This window comes from Plecotus auritus (assembly GCF_963455305.1).
Source record: "Plecotus auritus genome assembly, chromosome: 4".
In the NCBI taxonomy this organism is placed as follows: domain Eukaryota; kingdom Metazoa; phylum Chordata; class Mammalia; order Chiroptera; family Vespertilionidae; genus Plecotus; species Plecotus auritus.
Genome location: NC_137775.1, coordinates 70,365,413 through 70,387,096, shown reverse-complemented (window position 1 = coordinate 70,387,096; position 21,684 = coordinate 70,365,413). Strand labels below are relative to the sequence as shown.

Below are 21,684 nucleotides of genomic sequence, written 5' to 3'. Positions count from 1 at the left end.
CCATTAGTCCATTGTATGTGGGGTCTGCAATGGTGGAACCATGGTGAATGCAAGAGAACCAAGAGAGAGAATTCCTTTGTCTAGGATTATGTATTCCCAAATATTCATGGGCTTGTATTGGCTCCACCACTCTGGTCAATGATCTCTGTCCCCAGGATTGACTGACAGGCAAGTACCTTCCCTATGTCACCCCAACTTCACTGGGCATGCATCTGTCTCTCCTTTGTTGCACTCCTTCCCCCAGTGACCTGCACAGAATGGGCTGGTGGTTCCCTCAGGAGTGTGAAATTGCAGCTTTCAGTGAAACTGCCCAAATGACATACCTATAATGTCTGGCCTGTTCTTTGCTCCTTTCCTATCTATATATATAAAACCCTAATATGCAAATAGACCTAACCGCAGAACATACGAACAACTTGTCACTATAACATACGCTGACCACCAGGGGGCGCACGTGGAACATGGCGGGTGGCGGGATGGTGGAGCAGGTGAGCGGGGGCACCAAACCAAGGCAGGGCACCAGTCGCTGTCATTGGGGCAAGCCTCTGGTGGTTACTGAAAATTCTTTGCTCCTACACGCCACGGTCCCACCCGGTGCTCACACCTACTGCTGGTGCCGGCCCCACTCACACCCACTGCCAGCACCAGAGCCATTTGCACCCACTGACGGTGCTGGAGCTATCGCTCACACCCGCTGCCAGCACCCAGCACCGGTTCCGATCACTCGGCGCCATCAGCGGGTGCGAGGGCAGCTGCCGGCCCCCATCACTCCTGAGGGCTTCTCCACCTCCCCCTGCTCCTAAGGGGCAATTGAGGCAGCAGCAGGTGCAAGCAGGGCCGCCGCCGTTAGTGTGTGGGAGCAGCGTGGCAGGAGCAGGGCTGCTAGCAGACGGGACGGGGGTTAGGGGGAGGTCGTGGCAGGAGGGGCCGGGCTGAGGCACAGAGGATGGGCCAAGACCCGCCCCTGTGCCTATTGCAGCCTCGCAACCCACAGTTCCTTTCAGGGTGCACGAATTCGTGCACTGGGCCCCTAGTAAAATATATTACTGATATCCTAAGTTTGAATTTATAATTTTAACATTGTTTCTATGTATGTCTTTTGCCACATCAAGTGGCAGTCGTACCTTAGTTATGCCTACACAATACAGTTAATAGGCTTTTTCATTACACATTGCCACAGCATGAAAATATTGACAGGAGAAAATTTTGTATGGTTGCATAGAGGAGAGAGAAGACTTTCTGGAAATGGAGCCTTATATAGAAGGGACAAAGTAAGCGATTTGGAGCACAAGATTTAGAATTTCTCAAATTTTTACTTGAATCCCATTTTATCACTTGCTGGGTATGTTATCTTAGCCATGTACTTAATCTCTTTGTGCCCATTTCCTCACTCATAGGGTTTCTATATGGTTTAAATGAAAGAATGGAGCCATGGCTGGGTTTCTCAATGGTTAGAGTGCCAACCTGTGCACCAGAGTGTCATGGGTTCAATTCCAGTTGCAGGTTCCATCCCTAGCACCCAGTCTCTGTGTGTGTGTGTGTCTCTCTCTCTACCTCCTTCCCTCCCTTCTACTCTCTAAAAATTAACGAAAAAAAATATCTTTGAGGATTATCCAAAAAAAGAAATGGAAGGAAGAAAGACAGACAATAATGTGCCTTTTCAGCCCAGAGCCTGGTAGGTAGAACGCTATCAAGAAATGATAGTTATTGTAGGAATCAGAGAAGGCAGAGAAGGAAAAGCAACTAGCCAGTTTTGCAGGCCCAGCTGCAACTGCAGGAATCCAGATAACTTCAGGCTGCATTTCTTCACATTTTATAGCCCTCAGGGGAAACATCTCTAATAGATAGACAAGCAGACAGATATTTCTCCTCATCTGTAGTGTTAGAGAGGATAAAGAGGCAATTGGATATTTGAAAGTAAAGGCACAAGTTGTGTCCTCATAGATTCCTCATACCTTCCTCTCCCCACCTCTCTCACTGTCTTGTTCCTCTGAAGACCCAGTCTCATCAGATTAGGGAAACAAGTTTAATAAGTCAGAAATTCAACTGGCCACATCTTGATAACAAGTAAAATATGTCACCAATTCAATATATGTTTAATACCAAAGAACCCTAAATTATGTTTCCCTTCAGAAAAGAAACCTAGATGTAATATAATTTCAAGATATAAAATCATTTCATGTACCTGCCAAGCAAAACATTTTTCCATTTCCTTACTGTTGCTTTATATTGCTCCAATAGATGACAGAGTCTTTTCTTGCATAATTAAAAATGTAAGGATCAAAATACAACTATAATGGAAGATTCAACCAATACTTACCCAAGTACTTGCTTCTGTAACATACCAAGGTATATATTTTGGGGGATAACAATAATCATCCGATATAATAAAAGCCTAATATGCTAAGTATCCAGTTGTCTGGTGACCAGTCGACTGTTCAACCAATCAAAGCGTAATGTGCTAATGATATGCTAAGGCCACTCAACCACTCGCTATGACGTACACTGAAGACCATGGGGCAGTCGACCAGTTGCTACGAGGTGCACTGACCACCAGGGGGCAGATATTCCGACTGGTAGGTTAGCTTGCTGCTGGGATCTGGCCCATTGGGATTGAGCAAGATGGGCCGGACACACCCTGGAGCCCTCCTGTGGTCCCTCCCCAGCCCTGATTGTGCACATATGGGGTCCCTCGGCCTGGCCTGTGCCCTCTCGCAATCCGGGACCCCTTGGGGGATGTTAGAGAGCCTGTTTCGGCCCGATCCCACAGGCCACTTCCCTCGGGAGGGTGCCAGACGCAGGGTTCATGGCTGGCAAGCGCTGCTGCAGTGGCGCAAGCCTCTCCCTATCGGGACTGATTGGGCATGAGCCCGCAGCAGGCTCAGTGGGACCGGGATGAGCGGGAGCGGCAGGTAAGAGCTGCAGGCAGTGTTGGACTGTGTGTTTCGGCCCGATCCTTGCAGGCCACCCTGAGAGACCCCACCCGTGCATGAATTCATGCACCAGGCCTTTAGTCAAAATATAGTTCCTACTCTAAAGAACATTACACATTAGAGAGGAGATAATTCACATATGCAATTATTTTTTTAAAATATATTTTTATTGATTTCAGAGAGGAAGGGAAGGAGGGAGAGAGAGAAACATCAATGATGAGAAAGAATCATTGATCTGCTGCCTCCTGCACATCCCCTACTGGGGATTGAGCCCGCAACCCGGGCATGTGCCCTTGACCAGAATCGAACCTGGACCCTTCAGTCCACAGGCCGATGCTCTCTCCACTGAGCCAAACCAGCTAGGGCTTCACATATGCAATTATTTTAAGGAAAAATGTGGTGAATGCTTATAATGGCAATTATAATAGCTTATATTTACATACACTTTCCAGATTAAAAACTGCTATCAAATAGTTTGTTTTTATCTTATTTATTTTTTCAAAATAATCTTTTACAGAAAACAAGTATTAAACAGAATTTGAAAATGAGTCTTCCAAGGCTCAGGTGAAATGCCCAAAGTCACACTTCCAGTAAGTCAGTGAGTCAGTCAGCTGGCACATACTTGGATGCCTGATATGTGGCATAATGGAAATTCTATGTGATTCTATCATTTTTTCCATGTGCTGGGCACTACTTGTGGAACTATAATGGCAATTAAAATAACTTATAAGACAAACAGATGTAGTAGCGAATAAAACAAATCTATAATGCAAACCTGAATTTCTCATTCTACATTCTATTGTTTCTTTTATTTCACACAGTATCAAAATACAGTGTTTTGGCAACACTGTGGAGGGAAATTGATTCTCACGGGTGGTTATGGGAGGCCTAATGAAGGGGTTTCTTTCCCTACCATCCCATGCCTGATTGATTTTTTAAATGTGCAATGTTATTCATATTTTCTTTTTGAATTTTTCAGGTACGCAGATTTTCTGAGGCATTCTTTTGTTTTGAACATCCAAGAGAAGCTGTCATTGCATACCAGGAACTTCAGTGAGTAGCATAAATCCAAAATTAAATGATTTATTTCCTTTTACATTAGATAACTATTTTAGAATTTAGTGACAGAATATACAATATTTAAAATGAAGAAAGAGAAATATTTGGTGTTCAGATAGATCCTGTTTAATCAAATTGGGTTTAATCTTATGAATTACTTTATGAAGTACCCATATAAAGAAGTGTGTTACACTTTATTTCTGCCCCCCCTAATCAGATCTACTATAACCTTGGTAGTCCCATACAGCTCTGGCTCCAGCCTTGTATTTGGCCATCCTGTTGCATCTTTATTTCCACAGGTCAGAATCTCTTACATTCATTATTACATATTACAGATTTTCATAAGTAGTCTGACTGGCACTACGTTCTGTTGTGTCTGTTACTGAGTATATTTCAATTGCCTTTCTTTGGCTTTAAAAAATATTTTGAGGAAATTACACTGAAAGAAGTTGGACATAAAGGAGTAGATACAATATTCTATTTATATGAAGTTCTGAAACATGCAAAACTAAGGTTAAAAAGTCAGAACAGTGGTTGTCTTGTTGTTGACTTGAGCTGGGAGTATGACTGGAAAAACATGAGTATACTCTGTATACAAATGTGTATACATTTGTCAGATAGCTAAGATTTGTATATTTCAATAGATGTGAATTTACCTAAAAAATAACGATTAATAGTAATAGAGTGTGGGGAAAGGTAGTGAGTAGGGGTATAGATAAAACAAAAAGGGCATTATGTTAATTGTTGAGGCTAAGTGACTGGATTTATTAATCAATATGAGTTAAATATAGCAATAGAAATGGAATACATTTTTTTCCTACCATCAAGTCATTAGTAGGCATTTGAGTTTTCTCCTTTATTCTATTCTCAGCAAATTAGAAAGTTCAGACATCAAGCATAGATAAGTCACTGAAATAACATTAAAAAGTATAAAAGAATACAGTGGAAATTAAGTTTTTAATAAACCATAATTTTATAAGCTAATAACTTATTGTCAACAAACTGATTTTCATCTTACCAGTTTTTCTCTAAACAAGGAGCTCTTTTATAATGAGGTTACATCTTGAGGAAGGAGCATAGGAATGGTGAGGGGAAGGGGAATGGGTATAGAGTCTGTAAAGTGGAATTAGGTGTAATTTTTTAAAATTACAGTCTGACTTAAGAAATATTTTTCAGTGCTCAGAGTCATCTACAGATGTGCACCGCTATCAAAAATACTTCCTTCTGCAGTTCTCTTCCACCCCTACCTATTGAATGTAGTGAATTAGATGGAGATCTCAATTCATTACCTATAATCTTTGAAGATAGGTATTTAGATTCAGTTATTGAAGGTAAGTATAATCTAACTAAAATATATAAGCTGTTGTGTCCGTTTTCAGTATATTCTTCCTAATATACATAAAACCATTCCCTAATGTGGGTCCATTTCTTTTCCCTTCCAGTTTTACTTATTTTTGAGGATATTAGGAAGTTATAGTCAGAAAAAATAGTCTTAATCATATGAGTTCTCAGACCTTGTTTTAAACCTGAATCTTTTTTTCTTTGGATAAAAGACTTAGATGCACCCTGGATGGGAATTCAGAATCTTCAGAGATCAGAGTCCACTAGAATGGATAAATATGAGACTGAAGAAAGATCTATAGCTGGACTTTCTAGCCCAGAGGTGAAAGTCAGACCTGCTGGTGCCTCCAATTTTTGCTATACAGAAGGTGAAAAGCAGCTACCAAAATCTCTAAAAGGAAAGAATGAAGAATCAAATAAATCCAAGGTTAAGGTCACTAAACTCATGAAAACAATGAAACCTGAAAATACCAAAAAATTAATAAAACAGAACTCTAAGGATTCTGTGGTTTTGGTAGGCTACAAATGTTTGAAAAGTACAGCATCAAGTGATCTCTTTACATGCTTTGAAGGCAACCCTTCACATAGTCAGAAGGAAGGTCTGGATCCCACAGTATGTGGATATAATTTTGACCTAAAGACCTACATCAGACAGACAAGTCAAAAGGAAGCTAGCTATTTGCCAACAAATAGAACTGAAAAAAAGTCTTCAGATACTGAAAATATGCAACCAGACCTGTTTGATCCTTTGAACTCTGGCAGCCTAAATCTTTGTGCAAATTTGTCCATTTCAGGTAAACTTGATATCTCCCAGGACGATAGTGAAATTACACAAGTGGATCTCAATGTGGCAACCAGAAGTTTATCAGACGATTGCCATGATCATCAAGCAATTCCATCTTCAGGAGTTAGAACAATTGAAGTAAATCCCAATAATAAAGATCCTTTCAGTGCAGAGAAAAAAACTGTTAAAATAGGTCCCTGGACAGAGCTTCAACAAGATGAAATACTTGTGGATAATTTACAGCTACCCAACTTTGAGTCTTTAGAATCTAATGGTAAATCTAAATCTATAGACATAACACTTGAAAAGGAATCTTTTCAGGAAGTTAAGTGCTGTTCTGTTGGAGAATCGTTAGTTAAGTTAAGAAGTAATCAACCTGCTTCTTCTACAAAAGAATATCATGTTGTTGTAAGTGGAGATACAATTAAGTTACCAGATATTAATGCCACATATGCCTCATCTAGATTTTCAGATTCAGGTGTTGAAAGTGAACCAAGTTCTTTTGCAACACATCCTAACCCTGATGTAGTGTTCGAAATTGTGCAAGGGCAAGGTCCTTACATTAATGAAAGATTATTTCCTCAGCTTTTGATGAAACCTGATTATAATATAAAATTTTCATTAGGAAGTCACTGTACTGAGAGTACAAGTGCTTTAAGTGAAATACAGTCATCTTTGACATCCATAAACTCTCTACCTTCTGATGATGAACTGTCACCTGATGAAAATTCTAAGAAATCTGTTGTGCCCGAATGCCATTTAAGTGATAGCAAAACTGTTTTAAACCTGGGAACAATTGATTTGCCAAAATGTGATGCTAGTAAAAACTCAAGTATTGTTTTACAACAGCAGAGTGTCATATTTTCAGGGCATTTGGACAATGAAACTATAGCAATAAATTTCTTAAATTCAAGCACTAAAGACCCTTTACAAGTTGTTTTTTCAGATGAAGATACTTCCAGTGTTGTAAAAAGTAGTTGCAACTCCAAACATAATTTGGACACTATGTGTAAAGACTCCCAGAGTCCTGATAAATCTAATAACCCTGCAGGAACAGCAGTTACATTAAGTTCAAAACCGGTTTGTTTAGGCTCCCCTTGTGTTGTTTCAGGTTCTATTTCTACTCATATAGAAGTTAGTGAAGATAGAACTGTGAAAAGAAAAAATAGTGATGTATTAGATCTCAAACAAATAAATTCAGAATCCCCTATAGTTCTAAGTGAAACTCATCTGGGTACAAGTGACCCGTTTTCAGCTAGTCCTGATATGGTAAAACAAGGGCTAGTGGAAAATTATTTTGGTTATCAAAGCAGTACAGATATTTCTGACACATGTGCTATTAGCTACGACAATTCAATTAGCCCTCAGAAGGAAACTCCTGAAAAAGAAATTAGTAATCTTCATCAGGAACAGGGTAAAAAGGATGAGGAGGAAGAGCAGGATCAACAGATGGTTCAAAATGGGTATTATGAAGAAACAGATTATTCAGCTTTGGATGGAACTGTAAATGCTCACTATACAAAGAGCGATGCACTAGAAGAAGAAAGACTTATAAAATCTGAAAACATAAACAGCGAATTTCTGAGGGATGGTATAAATATGCCTGCTGTCTGTACTTCTGGTTGTTTGTCCTTCCCGTCTGCACCGCGAGAGTCTCCTTGTAGTGTTAAGCATCCTTCTAAAAGTAAATTTGATGCCATTACAAAGCAGCCAAGCAGCGCTTCTTTCAACTTTACTTCATCAGTTTCCTGGTATGAAAATTCACCAAAACCTCAAATACAAGCGTAAGTAATGGAGCACAATAATATGTCCTAATAAATAGAATGAGAGAAACATTTATCTTTATATTTTATATTAATACTATAAATATATGTATTTCTCTGGTAATATTTCATATTCTCTGGTTTCTGTAATACAAAAGTGTTTCTTTGATTAGCTATCTAAAATGGAGTAATGAACTCATACAACTTGACAGACCTATAATTCTCCATATGATTGTCCTGTTCTATAGGCTAGAGACATTCCTGATATAAATTTTCCATTGGTTGTTTTTTTGTTAGAAGTATGGAATTAATTGCAGTTAAAACTCTTTTTTCACTACTACCTTATTTTGTCCCATTAACTCCCAGACAAAAGTTAGGTTTTATATGTGCATCTAGCAAATAAGGACAATATTAGTTAATGAATAAGAGGTTAGTAGAGACTTTCTAAACCTATCAGACCCAGATTGCCTCAGCTAAGTTAGGGTTTCCAGAATTGAGATTTCATGGACCAGTAAAAAAAATCCAGAAAAATTTGAGGATGATATAGATTTACTAGCCTGACACTGGCTTTCAAAATATTCTACTGCCTTTCTCCAGATGGAGATATAATCCCTCAAGTGAAAGGTCTGGGCATGCCTATGGTAGATTTTTTAAATTCCCAAATTAATATGATTATACACATAATTAAAATCCATAGTTCCTAACGCTAGTGAAACCAGATAGGTGATAACAGCCTATTAGAGAATTATAGTATGCTAGAAAACTGAAGGTTATATCACCATCTGGGTACCTCAACTGTTCCTGAGTAATTAATGAAAAACATGGTCTATAGGTAGGTCTTCACCTAGTATATCCTACTCTGTTCAGCTTCTTTGAGTTTATTTTTATCAGTCTAAATGATATAATGTTAAAATAATTTTTGATGTTTGCAGCATCCAAGTTGAGTAGTCACTCATTCCAAATGAGTATATGTCGCCATTTATATTTAGTCACATCCCCCTCTTGGTTTTGCTCCTTCTGATTGATATGTTTAGAGAAAATGAAATAACTTAATCTACTTAATACTATAACTACCATTCTTACTGTTACACTTTATACAATAGCTCCTTCCCTTCCATTTATGTAAGATTAAAGAAACCCTAGCCAGTTTGGCTCAGTGGATAACTCTACTGCCCAGGACGGAAGGCTTGTGGGTTTGATTATGGCCGAGGGCACGTACCTTGGGTTGCAGGCTCCATCCTAGGCTTGATCCCTGGCCCTAGTCAGGGTACCTCAGTTGCAGGTTTGATCCCAGGCTCAATCCCTGGCCCCAGTCAGGGTGCGGTCGTGGTGCGTGCTGGAGGTAACCAGTCCATGTTTCTCTCTGTCTCTCCCCCTCCCATTCTTTCTAAAAATCAATGGGAAAATATCCTCAGGTGATGATTAACAAAAATTAAAAGTAAAAAAAGGAGTAAAGAGGACAAGATTTGATTACAGGATAAGCATCAGATTGTCATCTTTCCAATACTTCTTCCAGCTTTTCTATGCATAAAATATAAAATTTTGTAGAAAGCATTAACCCCACTCCTCCTATTTTCTTGTTAATTTCAAGTTTAAAAGAATATCTTAAATTTAATTTCAGATTTAAAATAGTAGTTGTATTTGAACAGAATATATACTAAAAATAGTAAAGAAAATTACTCTCTGATTTCTAAATCATTTATGTGATCCCACATATTTTGATTATTTTGAAATCAATTTCTGGGCTTCCTCTTCTCTGCAATTCCATAAATTCAACAGATTATCTTTTTGGTTCTAAAACTGAATATATTTGCTTCAGCTTCCTTCAGGCAAAAGAAGAATTGAAGCAACTTAAACTCCCTGGGTTTATGTACAGTGATGCTCCTCTGCTGGCATCCTCAGTCCCTTACTTTAGCATGGAAGAAGAGGATGGTTCTGAAGATGGAGTACATCTCATTGTCTGCGTGCATGGTTTAGATGGTATGAAGCATCTACTAATGTAACCCATAGCAACTCAATTATGTTTTATTTCCCTAATAGATCTCATTCCATTCTATTTACTCTTTGAACTGCAAAAAGGATTTTTAAATTGCTTAAATTAATTGAATTTTAAATGTATTCTAAAGTAGGAATGTGCTTAGTTGTGCTAAGTATAATATTAGATTTCCTTTTAAGTAAATTTTACATGGAACTAACATCCATGTGCCAACATTTTATTTATTTTAACTGGATTTTTCTCTTCTCCCTTACCGTTTGTGTTTGTTGGTTTTTTTGTGTGTGTTTTTTGTTTTTTTCAGTTGTTACCTCATAGCAATCATTTTGCTCCCTTTGATTGTCTTCCTAGTTCCCTTTTAGCTTGATGCTTTAAACCTCATGGGTACCTCAAGACTAGAAAAGTCAACACCTCAAAATTAAAGATTCAGCCCAGCTGCATGGCTTAGTGGTTGAGCGTTGACCTATGAACCAGGAGGGTCATGTTTCGATTCCTGGTCCAGGCTTATGCCTGGGTTGCAGGCTCCATCCCCAGTGTGGGGCGTCAGGAGGCAGCCAATCGATGGTTCTCTCTCATTCTTGATGTTTCTGTCATTCTCTCCCTCTTTCTTCCTCTCTGAAATCAATAAAAATATATTGTTTAAAAAATTAAAGATTCACTAATTAATTAGGGATTAATTTAAATTCTAAATACCTAGCTTTAGTGCCAGGGTTTTATGATGGCTATTTTGATTATTCAACAGACTTTTTTTTCTTTATTAGAAATTATATTAAAAGATGCCAAATATCTCTAGACTAGCAGGGTATTGCTATAATGTTATTTCATAAGAACAAATTGACAAAAGATTTTATGGATTATAAAAATACTAAAGAGGATTGAGATAGTAAATTCTTTTAAAAAATAACTCATTCTCCAGAAATAAAATACCTCCAGTACTAACCTCTTTCACCCCAGTAATAAAATTTTCACGAATTAGCTCCCAAGGCTAATTCCAATAGAATCTCTTGTATTCAAGAAAATATTTTCCCTATGTTATATAAATTGTTGCAGAATAATAGAAAAAAAAATGGAACATAATTTATTTTGTTTCTTAACATTAACCTAACCTTGTTATCAAGTCTGAAAAAGGTATCACACCCCATACCCAAAAAAACTGGATCAATATGACATTAATATGCTTAATAAAACTATAGCAGTATTGCAGAAAAATAATTAATTTTTAAATTTATTTTTAATATATTTTTATTGATTTCAGAGAGAAAGGGAGAGGGAGAGAGAGATAGAAACATCAATGATGAGAGAGAATCATTGATCAGCTGCCTCCTGCACGCCCCCTTCTGGGGATCAAGCCCACAACCCAGACATGTACCCTTGACTGGAATTGAACCCGGGACCCTTCAGTCCGCAGGTCAACGCTCTATTCACTGAGCCAAACCAGCTAGGGCAATTAATTTTTTGAATGTCAAAAAAAAACCTCTAGCAAATAGGATTTAATTCCCAGAATGCAGAAACAAGTAAATATAAAGACATTTATTAATATATTGTATCAGAAAATCAAGTAAGAAACTATTGATAAAATTCAGTATTCCCAGTTATTACAACTAAGCACCAAACTTGAAGCCTTAAATAGCACTAGCCTTTATTAATGTGATTAAACATATTTCCAGCCAGTGGGAAACATATACTTAGTAATGAAACACTAGAGGTGTTCCTTTTAAAGTTTGGAATAAAACAGTTATCTCTGTCAGTGCATAAAATACCTAAAAGATATATATAGGAAGGGTAAAAATTCAACAATTGATAATGACATGTTCATTCCTTAAGTAATCCACTAAACTAATTTTTAAAGATAATAATGATTTTTATATTTATATATTATCAATATTTTCTATTTCTAGATATCTTTTAAGTTAGTAATTAAGATAAACCATCCTAGATTATTTATATGGATTTTTATTTTTAATCCGTCTATGCCAGTACCATCAAAGGAAAGTCAACAGATTAAATCTACATCTAAAATAAATTCAAAGTTTGTTAAATGATCATCTAGAGTAGTGATGGTACGGAGTACTTCAGTCAATCATTCACAGCTACGATAACCAGTAGTCAGTCACCCAAGTGAGTGCTGACAGTTAAAGACACAGTTAGGTAAAAAAGTGAAAGCATCAATGTGACCAAAACTTGAGACAAAACTGTTGAAAGACATTGTCTGGCTAATGGAAGTCAGCTTTGAAATAAAAATTGAGGACTCTGTTTTACAGTGCACTATCTGTTTATAACTGGCACAGTCAGTCATGCCTTTTACTTTATCTCCTTTAGATGGAATTTTTTATTTTCTAGGTAACAGTGCAGATCTGCGATTAGTAAAAACTTATATTGAACTTGGACTGCCTGGGGGAAGAATTGATTTTCTTATGTCTGAGAGAAATCAGGTACAATATCACAGTATTTTCAGTGGAAGCAAATAATTTTGTACTACTTTCTACCTACATATTTGCTTACTACAAAATGCCTATAGTAGTAGAAATAGTTTTTCTAATTTCTAAAAAATTTAACATTAATGCATATCCCCAGTAAATAAAATGATTGATAGTTCTATTTGTAAGCTCTTCACATATGCAGAATTTCTAGATTTACATTTCTATGCAAATATTCCATTAATGAAATCATTATAAATAACATATTAAATGCTGGTAGTGGGCTAAACAGTTAAACAACTAAATGAAGTGTTATTAAGAACATTGAACCTTTTTTTCCCTAGAGAGCCACTATTTTTTGCTCATTTTAATATAATCAATATTACATTCACCAAATTATCTAAAAAAAACACTGGTCTTAACCATATTTTAGTACCTAAATTAAAAATCATATTTATGTTCAGTTTTCATGTGATTATACATATTCAGTATGTAATGTGTCTATTTTATTTTTGTTTAGAATGATACTTTTGCTGATTTTGATAGCATGACTGATCGTCTTCTGGATGAGATAATACAATATATTCAGATATATAGTCTAACAGTTTCAAAAATAAGGTAACTTCTATAATATTACACAACTATTTTTATATCTCTATGAATTATAGAAAACCTAAAAAGAATTTGTGATAGTTTTGTCATCCTATTCTGAATATAGGAGATCACAACTCAAATTAATTGGAAGAGAAGAGAAAAACTTAAAAGATCACATATTATATGATTCTGTTTATATGAATTGTCCAAAATTTGCAAATCTATAGACAGAAGTAGATTAGGGATTGTTTAGAGCTGGGGGAAATGGGAGGTAGGGAGTTGATAGCTAAAGGTACAGCCTTTCTTTCTGGTAAAAATGTTATAAAATTTCTTGTAGTAATGGCTGTACAACTCTGAATACACTAAAAAATATTGAATTGTACACTTTAAGTGGATGAATAATATGGTATGTGTATTATATATCAAAAAAGATGTTACCAAAAAGAAAAGTTTGAAGGAAAATGGATATATATAAACAAGTAAAACAATAAAAATATTTTCAAAGTTTTATGACTACTTTGTAAGTTAGTTTTCTACAAGTAAGAGATGTGATCAAACCAGTATGTCTCATTATTTAATCAGATATTGAGGATATACATGGGAGAGAGAAAAGTATTTCTTCTGGTCTATTAGGAATTAAGTAAAAACTAACCTTCGTTCTTCAAAAAGAATAAACTAATTATCTTCATATCCCCATTAAGTTAGAGGAAGAAGCTGGCTCTGTATACCATAAGCGTTTGTAGTTTGTTTCCAGTCTGAAGTATAGAAGTATTTTCTGGTCCACACTCAAAAGTGGGCAGTTCTTTGTCTACTCTCAAGGCACAGCTAAAACGTGCATTTTAGGAAAATAGATAAACAGGTTTCTACTTAGAGTTTAAAGAAAAACACAAAACAGATTTCTGTTAAAATATGGGGAGAGATACAAGAATGTTGGGAGAAGAAATTATTTTTTTGTTCTAATCCTCTTCATTTATAGATTTTTAAAATACTCTTTGCTTACTAAATTTTCTACAAAGTGATCCTCATATTTTTTTATTCATTTACTATTTTATGAGAAAAATAACATATTTTAATTTTTTCATTCGTCCACAAAAGTATTCCCTCTTCAGATTAGGTTGTCAGTTATAATCACCCATTATCCAAAAGCCTGATCTAGTTGATTGAGGACTATTAGTTACTCATAACTCTCACCCCACAGCTTTAGGAAAGTCAGTTCAGGAGGGAAGTTCGTCCTGAACTTCTCACTAGTTATATGGATAAACCAGTGTTTAGACATTTTTCATTTCATATATATACACACACACACACACACACACACACACACACACACACACATTGATTTTTTATAGAGAGGAAGGGAGAGGAATAGAGAGTTAGAAACATCAATGAGAGAGAAACATCAATCAGCTGCCTCCTGCATACCCCCTACTGGGGATGTGCCTGCAACCAAGGTACATGCCTTTGACCGGAATCCAACCTGGGACCATTCAGTCTACAGGCTGATGCTCTATCCACTGAGCCAAACTAGTCAGGGCTCTTTTTTTGTTATTGTCCCCAGGAATTCATATATTATCTATTGTAAAATAATGCTAAGCAAAAAAGGCTCTTTTTATTTAAACTATTCCTTAATAAAGATGAAGTACTTTATAGATATTATTTTGCTATGATCTTAGACTTATACTAGGAAAATGCACGTTTTAGCTGTGCCTTCAGAGTAGTCAAAAGAACTGCCCACTTTTGAGTGTGGTCCAGAAAAGTTAGTTTTAAATTATTATTTAAGAAAATAATTGTATGTGAAACAATTTTATCTAGTCAGTGTATTATTACTTATAAAGTGTAAGCAATTATACTTATTTCTAAGCAATTACAAACTATAACATTTTCTATATAATATATTGTTTTCATAGAGTAAGCATTTAAATTACATAATAGGAACTTTCTACTACAGTCACATTTTTTACTTCAAAATATAAGTTATCTCATTTCAAAGTATCAAACCATAATTTTAAAACATACTAGAAAATTTTTAACTCTTAATATTTTACATCTATGTGTAGTGATATCACCTTGATATTTGTTTTTAAAACTAATACTATGGGAGAAATGTCTTTTTTTTTTCCTCTTAAAGCTTTATTGGACATTCGTTGGGCAATTTAATAATCCGTTCAGTGCTTACAAGGCCAAGGTTCAAATATTACCTCCACAAACTTCATACCTTTCTATCTCTTTCTGGACCTCACCTCGGTACACTCTACAATAGCAGTGCTCTTGTTAATACAGGTAAAAAGTTTTATTGTTCAGTATAAAAATATGGCATGGGGAGATATTTTTATGTGTTTATTTTAGAGCCAACTTGTCACATACTTGAAAATTCATGAAAAAAAATATGTAACTGTTTTCTGTTTTGTCATGCCCATGAAATAAGCCTATAAGTCATTCAGAAAACGAATATTATATTGAGATGACATTTGTAAAAAGTAACTAGAGCATTTCTTTAATTAAACTAAATCTTTTTAGTAAATGTTTATCTTATAAACAGGCTATTCTGTTGTTCCATCAGTTAAACAGATAGCCAGTAAATGTCTATATTTAATATATAATAAAGTTATAAAATATTTTATATAGAACGTTCACTCTGATTTTAACAGTGGTATTATGAGGAAATAAATTCTAAAATTTTAAAGAAATTAAAATGAAAGTTAAGAGCCCATTTTGATTAGAAAAAATATTCTCACTAATCTCATTCTTTTTTAAAATATATATATATTTTTATTGATTTCAGAGAAGAAGGGAGAGGGAGAGATAGAAACATCAGTGATGAGAGAGAATCATTGATCAGCTGCCTCTTACACACCCCCTACTGGGGATCGAGCCTGCAACCGGGGCATGTGCCCTTTACCGGAATTGAATCCAGGACCCTTCAGTCTGCAGGCTGACACTCTATCCACTGAGCAAAACCAGCTAGGACATCACTAATCTCATTCTTGATTTGCTTTTTATTTGGCTTTGTTTTTCCTTAGATTTTTTTAAAAATGGTTTTTATAATTTAGTCAATTGATTTCTATTGAGAGGATAAATTATATTTCGTTTTGTTTTTGTTTTTTTCATTGAGCCTTCAAACTATTATTTTGATTTTGTCTTTCACTTCTTTCATTGACCAAAAAAACCGAGCTATTTTCTTTTGTATCTTATTTCAAATGCTGGTATTCAAAATATAGCTAGTTCTAAATTTTTTCAGATTGAAAATTAGGACATGAGAAAAATGAAATCCATAAGTAATAATAAAAAAATAGAACCCAATATAAATAAGATGCAGTACTTTGAATTTCTTTCTTCACTAAACTTTCCCTCAGATAGGCTTTCAATGATCAGATTTAATCAATTAAGTTTTTGTTCTTAACTTCTCCTCTTCCCTTCTGTAATATGAGAAGCACCAAAAGTAGAATTGAATATTCCACAATCTTGAAAACCAGTTCCAGAGTGATTAGGGTTTCACATAAGAGAAGATGCATTTAAATATGGGTAACTGGTAATATAAAGAAATACAGTTAAATATGGAAGTTAAATTATATTCAACTATTGCTAACAAACATTAACCAAGTTCTCATTCTCAGAGTTGGTCTTATATAATCAGTCTGCCATAACTTAACTATAATTTTCTACAGTGTAAAGTCTCAGTAGGTGTTTGTATCTACTACTGTGTTTGAAGTTTTATCTCCCTCTGCTTCTTTATAATTTGGTCAAATATATCAAAAGGTACAATTTTCCCAGATTTATTCTTCATAGACCATTATCTATTTTATTACTGATTGAGAAAGAAATAGCAAACCCCATTTTAACCTGCATTAACCCATAGTTAACCTATATGTGGATGTGTATATATTTGTTATCACAAAATGAAAATATTATGTAAATATATTTATTAGCCAACAGAAGGATGGAGGATGTTTTCTGAAATGAAATATATTAAAATTAATAACCTTGGCATATGTTACTATATATTTCTAGTTATACTCACATATCATTTATAACTTTCTAGGTCTATGGTTTATGCAGAAATGGAAAAAATCAGGTTCTCTTTTGCAGTTGACATGTCGAGATCATTCAGACCCTCGCCAAACTTTCTTATATAAGCTTAGTAATAAAGCGGGTAAGTATATATTAACAGTTTTTAAAACATGCACTTGCAAATTCTTTTTTAAAAAACCTTTAGCAAATAAATTATCTACATGTCTTTCTGCTGATTAAAAGGTATTAGTCAATTGTAACTTTTTGGTAAATGAAATAGCAGACTCACATTTAAAACTAAGCAATTGATAACATGGTTTAATTTTTTCACATGATCATATTTATTTTTTAAGAGCTGCACAGCTACATTGAAATCATCCTAAAATTTTTAGCATTTGTAATTTATACCAGTTATAAGTTAGTCAGTTTTTGACCGAGGCCTCTGCATATCCTAGCCCTCCTGTCCTTCTAGCTGTCCCCTACCCCAATCTTTAATCCTTGTTATAAACTGACACATTGTTCTATTGTTCTACTTTCCTGTTCTAAGGCTGTCAAACATTTCTGGAAAATGTCAATAACTAAACTAGTAATAGTTATTCCTTCTTTACATTCTCACCACTGACGAGTCTTGTTCTTCATCTCCTATTAGCTTATTATTAAATAATAAATTTACTACCTTCTGTAATATTAGGAGCACCAAAAGTAGAATTGAATATTCCACAATCTTAAAAACCAGTTGCAGAGTGATTAGGAACTGGTTACCCATACATTCTTTCCACTGAAAAGGTCAGGGTTCAATTCCCAGTCAGGGAACATGCCCGAGTTGCGGGCTCAATCCCCATAGAGGGTGTGCAGGAGGCAGCCGATCAATGATTCTCTCTCATCATTGATATTTCTATCTCTCTCTTCCTCTCCCTTCCTCTCTCAATAACAAATCAAATTTAAAAATCAATAAAATAAAAAAAAACTCCATCTTTTTCTTCTTCCAAGAATGTTATCTTCTCTTTCTCCTGAAAGTAGAGATATAACTGAAACCTAGATAATACCTCACCCCCATTTCCCCACTACTCTCTGTAGAGCAGAGGTTGGCAAAATTTTTTTCTAAAGGGCCAGATAATAAATATTTGGCTTTGTGGACCATATGATCTCTGTTGCAACTACTCAACAATACCATAATAGCACAAAAATAGCCATAAACAATACATAAATTAATGAAAACACCCTCTTTCTTGAAACATTTTCCTCCCTCCAATTCTGAAACATCAGCCTCTCTTGGTTTTCTTTAATCTTGGCTCTCTGCTTCCTACACAGGCTTCTTTTCTTTCCTTTCCAGCCTCTATCACCTGCTGTTCTCACTCTGTACATTCTTCTTTGATAGCATCATTTCATATCCATCTTCACCATTGGTACTGCTCAGATATGTATCCCTACGGCCTACTGAACCCAATATACTGAATTTACTCACTTATATGTCATACTAGTGTTAATTAGAGGAAATATTTTAATATTGCTATTTGCCCTTTCTCTATAATAGAAGTGTCAGGGATGCAAGAAAATTAGTAAAATGTATATGAAAATCTTCCTCCTGTCAGAGTCTGGGACACACCACGGGACCCAGAGTCAAGTCCCCACCCACCCACATATGCTTCAAAATCTCACGAGACCCAGACCCAGCTGCCCCCTTCCCCCCTCCCCCCCCCCATTGAGCTTGATCCAGACCTGGCCGGTCTCACCCTTGTCAAGCCCCACCGGGTGGGGGGTGCAGCCTCAGGTCCCCTGGCCCGGTGCTGGGGCGGGCGGTGTGGGCTGAGGTCCCCCGTCAAGCCCTGCCAGGTGGGGGACACGGCCTGAGATCCCCTGTCAAGCCCCGCTGGGCGGGGGGGCGCAGCCTCAGGTCCCCCGGCCAGGGGCAAGGGGAGCAGCCTGCGGTCCCCTGGCCCAGCACCAGGGGCAGGGGGGCACACCTTGAGGTCCCCCATAAAGCCCCGCCAGACGGGAGGTGCGGCCTCAGGTCCTCTGGCCTGGTGCCGGTGGGGGGTCCCTGCTGATTGCTCATTAAGGCTCATTATGGGAACTTGGCCTCTGCTGTGGGTGCAGCCATCTTGTGTTAAGGAAAACCCGCCTCCACTGTGGGCGCAGCCATCTTTGTGGTGGAGTGATGGTGAATTTGCATATTCCCTCTTAATTATACAGGAGGGTACCTCAGATGCTTCAGACACCTCCTCTTTCTACTCAGATTTAATTCTCTGGATTCCACAACTACAGGAATGGCACCATTATCATCTACCCAGACTGAAACTTAGAAGTTGTTCCAGACTCCTCTTTCTCACTCTCTCCTCACATTTATGGAGTTATCAAGCCCTGAAACATTCAGCTTTCTTAGGCTTCTCTTTCTTTTCTTTGCCACTGCTCTAGTTCAACCTTCATCACTTTTTACTTAGGTTATTGCTATGGCCTCCAGACTCGTTACCCTGCCTCCTGTATGACCCCTTCTCTCCAATCTCACTTCCTCATGAAATGAAATTATTTCCTAAAAATTAAATCAAACTATATTGCTCCTGTTTGAAAATCTTTTAATAATACTTTGCAGCTTTTAGGATGAAGTTTAAATTCTAAGGCTTAGGGCAATGGTCGGCAAACTGCAGCTCGCGAGCCACATGCGGCTCTTTGGCCCCTTGAGTGTGGCTCTTCCACAAAATACCACGGCCTGGGCGAGTCTGTTTTGAAGAAGTGGCGTTAGAAGAAGTTTAAGTTTAAAAAATTTGACTCTCAGAAGAAATTTCAATCGTTGTACTGTTGATATTTGGCTCTATTGACTAATGAGTTTGCCGACCAATGGCTTAGGGCATCAAATCCTTTATAATCTGGTCCCTACTTATTTTAATTGCTTACTATCTTACTCTTCCCACATACACATCCTTTGCTTTAGTCATACCGCACATGTTTTATGCTTCCTTGCATTTATCCATACTTTTTCTACCACTGTTTCTCCTGATGTGTTTACCCTTCTTTTCAGAACTAATTATCTTCATCTGCTAAAGTAAAAGTCAAGCACCACCTACTATCAAAAGCTTTTCTTGATGGTCTCTGATTTAATGCTACTCTGCTCTCAGAGTACCTAATATATGCCTTTATATCTCAAATCTTTTATCTCCAGGACTTATTTCATCAGTGAATTCCCATCCTCATTGGCCTGCTAGACATCTCTACTTACATATCAAACTAAATATGTTTAATACTGAACATACTGTCTTCTTTTGCAATCTCTTTTTTCATCCTTTTTTAAGGGGCACTCTATCTTCTAAAATACTTGGTTTGAAACACCTCAGTGTCATCTTTGATTCCCACAGCCGAAGATTCTTTGTGTCCCACAGCCCAAGATTGCTAATATCTCTGAATTCCTATTAATATTTTTTATGAACCTATTTTATCATACTACTTACAGTTTATCTGATGTGTGTCATTTTTATATATCTTATCCTTCTTTCTTTAAATAGGATCTGCTGTGACAACCCTTTCCACCCTTCATATATACACACCTAGAATTTACTCTAATTCTTCCTAGTAGTTGTTCGGTATAAATCCATTGAGTCAATGAGTGATCTTTTCAATATTATTTTCAGTATCCAAAAGCAAGTCAGATATTGTATGGTAAGCTGAAAATCAAATCCGTATATTGATGACTGATAGTTCCAAGTCTGAAGTAACTTGACTGTATAAACTTAATCTTTGGTCTTTTAAATCTATCCTTTATCTTCATTCCTATCACCCATATCCTCCATGCTGCTCTTAAAACATTTAATATGAACGCTGGACAGATTTAGTAATTGAATATAGCTACTTCATTTGAGTCCTGCTTTAGCCTTTTCAGGATTCTACCTTAATGTTGTTATTAATATGATAAAGAAATCTGGGGATGGTTATTTCATGTATTGTCTGTTATTAGAATCAATGAAAGAAAATTTTTATAAGTTGAGTTTTATGATCTTGTTTCTAAAGGTACAGATCAACAATAAGTTTCTTACAGTGTACAGAAACATATACGTGATTAGTAAAACTACAAGATATTCCTATAAAATCAAATATAAAATCCTTAATTTTAAATATAGTGTATAGTTCTCATGTGAGAAAAACACTAACTAGAACCATTTTGTGTAGTGTGAAATTTTTACCACTGCTCCTAATGGGTTAGGAAATATATGAAAGGTAAAACTGAATATAAATGTTTCCCAGGGTTTGTGTATTTATACTGCATTTTACGAAGTAAGATTAATTAGCAACAGTAATAAATAGCAACATAAGAAAATAAAAACAAAAAAGGAGATATATGTACTACTATATGTAATACTTTAAATAATAAAAAAATTAAAAGAAAATTAAAAAAAGAAAAGAAAAACATAACTATAAAATCTTACTACAAAAATTCTATACTCCATGGCATTCCTCATCTGAACAGATTTGTATGATCTATAATAATAAAAGCATAATCTGCTAATTAGACCAGACAGCCAAACGACCTTCCGGATGTCATTCCAGACGTCCTTCAGGATGAAGCTGCCGCAGCAGGGGCCAAGGCAGGGGCGGTTAGGGGTGATCAGGCAGGCAAGTGAGCGGTTAGGGGCATTCAGGCAGGCAGGCAGAGGTGGTTAGGGGCGATCAGGCAGGCAGGCAGAGGGGTTAGGGGCGATCAGGCAGGCAGGCAGAGTGGTTAGGGGCGATCAGGCAGAGGTGGTTAGGGGCAATCTGGCAGAGGTGGTTAGGGGCAATCTGGCAGAGGTGGTTAGGGGCAATC

General features: G+C 36.4%; 1 protein-coding gene across 5 annotated transcripts in view; it reads left to right on the top strand.

The window, feature by feature from the left end:
- The window catches only part of FAM135A (family with sequence similarity 135 member A), a 108,490-nt gene that overhangs the window by 74,885 nt on the left and 11,921 nt on the right, over window positions 1-21,684 (top strand). For 4 of the 5 annotated variants that reach the window (XM_080665320.1, XM_080665319.1, XM_080665317.1 and 1 more), the window contains 8 exons: window positions 3,913-3,986; window positions 5,169-5,323; window positions 6,128-7,901; window positions 9,700-9,860; window positions 12,214-12,305; window positions 12,811-12,908; window positions 15,013-15,164; window positions 16,924-17,034. In XM_080665320.1, the coding sequence (XP_080521446.1) occupies window positions 3,913-3,986; window positions 5,169-5,323; window positions 6,128-7,901; window positions 9,700-9,860; window positions 12,214-12,305; window positions 12,811-12,908; window positions 15,013-15,164; window positions 16,924-17,034 (2,617 nt within the window). Of the gene's footprint in view, window positions 1-3,912; window positions 3,987-5,168; window positions 5,324-5,545; window positions 7,902-9,699; window positions 9,861-12,213; window positions 12,306-12,810; window positions 12,909-15,012; window positions 15,165-16,923; window positions 17,035-21,684 lie in introns of all 5 variants that reach the window. The other variant, XM_080665316.1, reaches the window with a different exon arrangement.